Here is an 8,232-nt window from a genome sequence, read left to right as displayed (position 1 = left end):
TTTTATTAAAAAAATTAAATTATATTTTTAATACTTTTTATACTAATTCAAAATTAGTGGTACTTTGATATTATAACAATGAAAAATTAAATTTAAATCGCTATTAAAAGTTAATTATTATTATTATTTTCTACTATAAGTCTATCTCAACATAAAATTCTAACACCATCAAAATCTAATTATTTAAGGTAAAACTTAAATATTAAGAATTCTAAACATAGAATTTTAATACCATCAAAATCTAATTATTTAATTAAGTTAAAACTTAAAAAATAAATAAAAGATAAAAAAATTATTATAATCGTTAAAAGTTAAACAAAATATATAAGAAAAAAAGGTAATTTTCTATTATTAATAACTCTTTCTTAATTAAATTTAATTAGAACAGCTTACTTTCTATAAAAAAAAAATATAATTAAAGATATAATAAATTTTAATTTAATAGATATTTTATAATTTTAATTTAATAAATATTTTTATTTATAAAATTAATTAAATTAACATTAATAATATATTTTAATTTAAATAACAAATTTAACGTTTAATTTTTATATGCAAATTATAATGAGAATAATTGAAAATATGTAGAGATAAAATTATTATTGTTATCATTACAAGATAAAGTTTTTAGTTAAAATTTGTTTTTAATTTTTATTATTAAATTTTATAAAATTTAATATTTTAAAATACTATAATTTTAAAAATTTTTATATTTAATGAACTATTTATTTTTTAATTAAATAATATTAATTTAATTTATTGTATAAAATTATTAAAAAATTATATACAAATAAAATTAAATTACAAATATTAATAACGTGTATAAATAATGTGTATAACATACTAAATAAATAAATAAATATATTTATTTATTTATTTATTTAATATGCTATACACATTATTTATACTTGTTATATATATGAGACTAAAATTTATAATTTTTATTTTAATTTTTTATATTTGGCTTTTTTTTTCTCATTATAAGTGTGATTCAAACTTTAAGACGTATTTTGGAAAGTTTTTTGTATTTACCATTAAATTAAAGCATAAATTATCTCAATTTTTTCTAATTAGTATGGGTATTTTTTTAAGTTTTAGAGGAGAGAAATTATGATTAGAAACCCTGTGATTTTGTTGTAGAGGCAAATTTCGAAGAGATTATATATTGTGTTGATAGTTATGATATGCTATCCATTTCTTTTATATATATATATATATTATAATTTAAAAAATAACTTTAATTTTAAAGCTGATTAATTTAGATTTTAAATTTTGCGATGCAGGCTCAACAACAAATTAATAAAAATATATTATCACAGAAATAACAGCTGAAATTAAAGTGGATACTAACCTGGCGTGATTTAATTGGGCATAAAATTTTCTTTATTAATATTATGCAATTGGAGTAAAGCAAAAGGCAGTCCTCCAACAAATTAAGAAAAAAAAAAAAAGAAAATAATAATAAAAAAAAGTAAGAAATTGAATTTCAATATGGCCTTTCCTTTGTCTAATCATCCATCAGCTCAGCTCAGCTCATTCACCCCTAGAAATGTCAAACACCAGCATTCCGGTTACTCCACGGAGACCCAAATGGCTTCTTTCCTCACTATAAATACCCTTCAGATGCAGCGAACCGTTTTCTATAATTTTATGTAACCACAAAAAGGAAGAAAAGCTTCCAGCAAACTAAACAATTCAAGGGATTGATTGCCCAAGAAAAAACCCAAGATTCTTACGACATTAACCGCACAAAACCTCCAACATAGCAACTATAAAGCACCAGCATCAGCAGCAGCTTTACCTTTGCCTTTTAACCATGGCGGATGAGTTCAACACAACCACAAACTGGTGGGATTCTTCTAGGAACAGGTTTGATAGCGGCTCTTCTTCTTCATCTTCAGGGCTTAATAGCTTGGGCAGCTTTGCTTGGCCATCGGAAATGGTGGATGTCAAAGGAAGGTCTTCTATTGAGTCTGCCTCCGTCTCAGATAGTTCTGTAGTTTTTCATGATACCCAGAAGCTGCAACAAGGCCAAGATTCTGGTGCTGACTTGCATATGATGGGTTTAGGCCTCTCTTCCCAGGCCATGGATTGGAACCAAGCTTTACTGTAAGTCTAGTTGTTATTGAAAATTTGAAACCCTATTGTAATAATTAATTGTTTCGATTCTTTTAGAAGTCAAAATTTGTTGATGCTTGTTATGGCAGTCGCAGTGATAAGACTGACAGCAGCCTCCGTTCGATGCTGCAAGAGAACTTGAATTCGAGCACAAGTTATCAGCAAGAAACTGGGATTGGATCATCTCAAGTTCAGTGGAGAGAGAGAATGTTTAGTGGGGAATCTTCCATGAATGAGTTTAAGCAAATGAACCGAGGTTTTTCTTTGGATCAACCGCAGTTTAGTCCTCATGGGAGCTCTTGTGATAGTACTGTGACATGTCAAGGCTTGCAGTTTCAAATGGATTCAACTGCTATCTATGGAAGCCCTTCAACGATGTTGCAAGGTCTTCTGGGATCTGATAATCAACCTACACAACAGTCTTCTTTCGAGAACCGATCGATGAGCTATACTTATGGGGCAAATTATGGGATTACTAGTAATGAATTGGTGCCTTCATGGGCTAATAAGGTGCCTCAGTTCTTGAGAAATTCACCTCCTAAACAGCCTCCCCACCAATTGCACTTCTCCAATAACGCCCCCTTCTGGAATGCATCTGCAAGTTCCATGACTGATGTTCGTCCAAACTTTTTCCCATCGTTACAACCACAATTTCCAACTTCAAATTTCGAAGAAAAACCAAAGGTATCCATACCCATATATATATATGATAGTATTCAAAAGATTGCGTAATTGTGTAAATATGCATCGAAAATACAGAAATATAGTGGGTGGGTATGTTGATTTTGAAATCTTTCGGTTCACTCATTTTTTCTTTCCTTTCCAGCAGAATATATCTGAAGTACGGGATTCGAGTACAGTAGTAAAGAAAAGTGGGAGTGAGGGAGCAACAAAAAGGCCTCGAAATGAAACGCCATCGCCCATGCCAGCCTTTAAGGTAAAATCAAAATTTCATAAAAACCTTTTTGAGAAGATGAGGCTATTTAATTTTCTTCGTTTACATCATCATGATCATTTATAGTGCACATAGAAACAATAAATTGAGAATTCTTTTTCAACTTTGATATCTCTTAGGTGAGGAAAGAGAAGATGGGGGACAGAATCACTGCGCTCCAACAATTGGTTTCGCCTTTCGGAAAGGTAACATTTTTTTTTTTCTTTCTTTTTTCCTCTGCAATTCTCTGATCAGCTAAAGCTTTACTTTCACAAAGACTATGCATAGTGATCAAAGTATCATTTTACATTCTTGATGAAAGCCTATGATGATTCTTTTTTTTTTTTTCCCGCTCTCTTCCCATTTTAATCATGTTATATTGTGTGTCAGACTGATACAGCCTCAGTGCTCTCTGAAGCTATTGAATACATCAAATTCCTCCATGAGCAAGTCACTGTAAGTTTCCATCTGGACTTTGCTATACAATATATACTCTATCATAGCGAATGAGTCCCAATTATAATATATGCCTTATTCATGCTAAATTTTTATTAGGTACTTAGCAACCCATACATGAAAAGTACTGGAGCTCCCATGCACCACCAGCAGGTACAATATTCTTCTTCCTTGTATATATATAGGTAGAGGGAGTTAAAGGTTAATGACGGGTTTTGCTTAATTATTTTGGACATATGTAATTATTATATTGCATTTCTTTTCTTAATTAATGTGCAGAATTCTGACAAGTCTAGCAAGGATCCAGAAGGACAAAAACAAGATCTTAGGAGCCGAGGGCTGTGTCTGGTACCGGTTTCGAGCACATTTCCGGTAACTCATGAGACAACAGTTGATTTTTGGACCCCTACATTCGGAGGAACATTCAGATAGAAGGAAAGGGAAATGGGTGAAATTGGGGAACAGATTCTACACAAGTAGCAGCAGCAGGTGTACCTGATCTTATCGAAAACCCTAGCCAAGTTGGGAATGATAAGATCATCATCAATGATAAAAGAAGAGAAAAACACACTCACACACACACAGAGATATATAACTTTCAAAGTCCAGAATTGGAGGAAAAATAGAGAGAGAAATTGTGAAAGAGAAAGAAAACGATATGAACCTTCAGAGATACATGCCCAGTGTTTGGCCAGCCACAGGCAAAATGATGCAGGTTGGCCAATATAGGGACCATTTGGAAACATATATTAATTGTTGTAATAATTGAAAAATTATATGATTAGGAATGAGAATATATATATATATATAGGTGCTGATTGATTTTAGGGAATTAAAGCATGTTGATGTAGATTAGTTTAATTAATTTAATAGATTAACTTTTAATTTGGGTGTTTTTTATAGTTATTTTGTTATTAATTTATGTTGTTTAATTTTTGCTTTTAGATTTTATCAATTCATCTAAGAATAATTGTTAATTAAATAAAATTTACTTTATAAAAAATAAAATTATGATAAAAATTTCCTTTAATTAATATGTATTATTATCATTTGGTTAACTATTAATTTAGCAATGAGTGTTTGTCTATTAGAGATACATGACGATATATATATATATATAAGTTGAATTGACTAGGAGAAGGAGAAGAAGATTGAATTAAAGGGGCTTTTGATATTTGTGTGGGCAGCTAATAGTTTGTGTTAGTTTAAGAGAAAGGAAGAGAAGAGAAAAAGACATGAAAGGAATAATTGAATTCCAGAAGAGGGGAGTGAGTGTGGGGATGTCATTTGATTGGAAATCTCACTTTTCGTTTGTTTATGTGTTTGGAATATTGTTAGTGGAAGTCAGAGGCTGGCCCATTGCCTTTCTTTTTTTTTTTTTTTTCTTTCATGTTAATTTATTTTTATTTTTATTGTTATTAAAAAAAAATTATTTTTATTAATTTGGAATGGGAGGTATGTAATATAAGTGCAGATGCTATCAGTATTTGCTTTTATGCTTTTCATCGAATGGTCACATTAAGGAGCTTCTATTGGAAGGTAAAGAGAAAGCCGTACTTCTCTCTCTCTCAAAAATTTTATAACAGTACCATTACTTACTGCCTTTAATTTATGCTCCTCAAAATTAATTATCTATCATCCTCACTCCATAAGTTCCTAGCTACGAAGCCTAATTATTAGTTTCAATTACCGAATAATTGTTTTGTTATTCTCAGAAATCATAATTTTTTAACAAATACTAAGAAATAATTAATTTATATGTATAAAGTAAAACATTTATAAATTTAGTGAGACAAATCATAGTAATTCATTTTATACAAACTCAATGCAGGTTCAATTATATAATGTTATGGATATAAGTGATTGAATTGCTTTATACATATAATATGACTAACCACTCCACTTTAATATTGTAACTCAATTATTTATATTTATCCTTTTATTTATTTATTTTTTTCAATGTAGGAGATGGCCTAGTTTAGTTTTTTTAAATGAAAAGTTAAAAAAAACTTTCATTCTATTAATTAAGTGATAAGCTGTAACATCTCCTCCTCCTACCTAAAGTTTAGAGATAACTGAAATTAAGATAAAACAAAGAAGGTAATATTGGTACTTGTTGACCCTCCTACCTTACTTTTGATGGCTTTTCTGGTGAACAATTTATTAAGTACTTTACAAAATATTGGAATTGTTTAAAAGATAAAGGAGATGTCAGAAATGAATCTACAATTTCATAAATTATGTATAAAAATAATTAGCCAAAAGTTGATGCAACTTTCTTCTAAGAAACATAAATGAAAGAGCCTAAGCATTGATAATTTGTTACACTAATATAGTTTTCCCTGCAAGTCAGAGATGTCATAGTAAAGCTTACCCTTCCTAATTAATAGTTCCTATATACATAATATTTGTCTTTTATTACGAGTTCATCAATTCTTGAATGCATTTTCTATTTCCTGTGCCCTGCCAACCTGACTTTCTAACACTAACAAGGCCATGTGTTTTTGCTTCATCAATTAATTCTCATATGCCATTTTTTTTAATATATAATTAAACTCGAAATCTTATAATACTGAAAATAACTTTAATATCATTGAGTTAAAATTAATTGATTTCATATGACTTAATTTTTTTTTATTATTTCTGTAAAATGCTTCAGATTGCAGTAGAAAAGAGCAATGTAACATTTCCTAATCTCAAATTCTAACAAATTCTTTTCTTCCTTTTTTAGAGAAAAAAAAAATAAAATTCATCATAAAAATTGACAAAATGAAAATAAAAACGTATTTTAGAAACCATTCTTTTATTATTATTTATTTTACCTAAATTAAGGTCAATTTCCTTGTGTATTGACCAAAAAAATTCTTTCTATTCTAATTTCTACATTGACGAAACAAATAGACCGCAGCAAAAGGAAATAGCGGTGAATAGAGATACAAAAGAGTCAAGAAGCTTGTTTGCGTCTTATTGAATAATGTTCAAATTAAATCTTTTTTTTTTTTTTTTTTTGTTGAATAAACAAAAGCTGATCCATCATATATATTAATTAATTTCATTTTAACAGCCATGTTTTTCTTTTCTTTTTTTTCAGTTTTCTTCGATACAATGCATAGTCAGGTTGTTTCTTTAATTAGTTTGTTCCAAAAAAAAAAAAAAAAACAAAGAAACGATACCCATATTCTATAATTAAAGTATTAGAATTTTGTCATATTTTTTTAATGAAAGAATTACATTATATTTAAATTAAAAAAAAATTGGGGACAGCAATGACAATTGTCTGCCCCTGCGTGTTTGGTTATCTGATTTTTTTTAATCGATACATAAAACACAACTATGCATTTTTATCAATTTTATTTTTAGAAATGTCTCATCCGTTAATAATTGATTTACTTTTATTTTTTTATTTAAACTATATTACCCTTTTAAAATTTATTAATTATAAAATTTTTATGTCATTAAATTAATTTTTATATTAATAAATTATTTAAATTATAATAAATAATAAATAAATATATAAAAATTATATATATATATATATATATATATATATATATATATATATATTGAATCTAAATAATAATTATATATTGATTCTCATATATACATAAAAAATAATTATATGTATATTTTAATAATAAAATAATATATGATAATATATATTTTTATTAGTCATTTTATATATTTATAATAAAAGTTAGATAAAATTTTATCAAATGCTTATAATATATTAGCTATTAGCTATCAACTACTATCTATCAGTAATAATAATAATTAGTAGTTGTATTTAATAATTAAATTAAACAGACTCTTAGTTTTCATTCAAATCATTCTATAGATCATATTAAACTAAATGGGATTATTAATATAAATTCTGGTCTTTAAAAATACAGAAAACAATGACAATTTTACTTAACATGTGGCATTTAAATCGAGTGTTTTGATAAAAATTATAAAATATATCTATTTTATACAATTGTTTTATAATAATTATTAGTTATGATAGATCGCATGTGGATTTCATTATAATCAATAGTTAAAATTCATCTGTTATATGTATAATAGCAATTATATAATATAATAATTTCTACTATTTTGAGGCATTTGAGTTTAATTGTGATGTTAAAAATTAAGTTTTTACTGAAATTTGTAATAATTTTCTTTAGAAGAGTAATAAATTTTATTATTACTTGTTAAAAAAAATATCATAACCCTTTTTAAAGCCTTTACAAGATTTTTTTTAGGGAAAAAGCCTTTACAGGATTTGATTATGCAGTACATATTATATATTGAAGTATATTCTAAGTCTCCAAGAGAAAAATAGTTTTGATATTTTGAACTTATTATAATTAAAATATTTTTAAATAAAATTTAAAAGTTTTTAATAAATATTGTTAACATAAATTTTTAATAACAATTCTAATAATAATAATGATAAATTCTAAAGCTAAATGATAATACATTGATTATTACCATGAATTTTAAATTATGCTACCATATGTTGTTTTTAAATTTTTTTATCATTTAATATTAATCTTAGTGCAAGAGATTAACAATTTAATTATAATATTTTTAATACAAGATTATGATATATATATCCCGTTCTTAGCACGCAATCGACGAAAAAAGAAAGTTAATTATTTGCTTTGCGACCTTAATTATATTAATGGTAGACTTGCAACACTATCATTCAGATTATATTATATATTATTTAATGGTATCCATTT

General features: G+C 26.7%; 1 protein-coding gene across 2 annotated transcripts; it reads left to right on the top strand.

Moving 5' to 3' along the window:
* Positions 1 to 1,532: 1,532 nt before the first annotated feature.
* Positions 1,533 to 4,414, top strand: LOC110643122 (transcription factor bHLH123). 2 transcript variants are annotated; one of them, XM_021795371.2, is made up of 7 exons: positions 1,533 to 2,109; positions 2,208 to 2,802; positions 2,945 to 3,055; positions 3,193 to 3,258; positions 3,443 to 3,508; positions 3,608 to 3,661; positions 3,788 to 4,414. In XM_021795371.2, exons 1-7 carry the CDS (start codon positions 1,817 to 1,819, stop codon positions 3,938 to 3,940), a joined length of 1,338 nt encoding a protein of 445 aa, XP_021651063.1. In that variant the 5' UTR covers positions 1,533 to 1,816; the 3' UTR covers positions 3,941 to 4,414. The 2 variants fall into 2 exon arrangements, with proteins under 2 accessions (XP_021651063.1, XP_021651064.1); XM_021795372.2 differs by having other exon boundaries at positions 1,535 to 2,109; positions 2,948 to 3,055.
* The last annotated feature ends 3,818 nt before the right edge of the window (positions 4,415 to 8,232 follow it).

Source organism: Hevea brasiliensis, chromosome 15 (genome assembly GCF_030052815.1).
Source record: "Hevea brasiliensis isolate MT/VB/25A 57/8 chromosome 15, ASM3005281v1, whole genome shotgun sequence".
NCBI lineage: Eukaryota > Viridiplantae > Streptophyta > Magnoliopsida > Malpighiales > Euphorbiaceae > Hevea > Hevea brasiliensis.
Note: the sequence above shows the minus strand (reverse complement) of the source record. Positions and strands in the feature narration are given on the sequence as shown.

Bases quoted from the DNA above. Each gene is read 5' to 3' on its own strand.
- LOC110643122 (XM_021795371.2), top strand. From the start codon at position 1,817: ATGGCGGATGAGTTCAACACAACCACAAACTGGTGGGATTCTTCTAGG. The intron at 2,110-2,207 runs GTAAGTCTAGTT...TTGTTATGGCAG, and splicing joins GATTGGAACCAAGCTTTACT to TCGCAGTGATAAGACTGACA. The intron at 3,056-3,192 runs GTAAAATCAAAA...GATATCTCTTAG, and splicing joins CGCCCATGCCAGCCTTTAAG to GTGAGGAAAGAGAAGATGGG.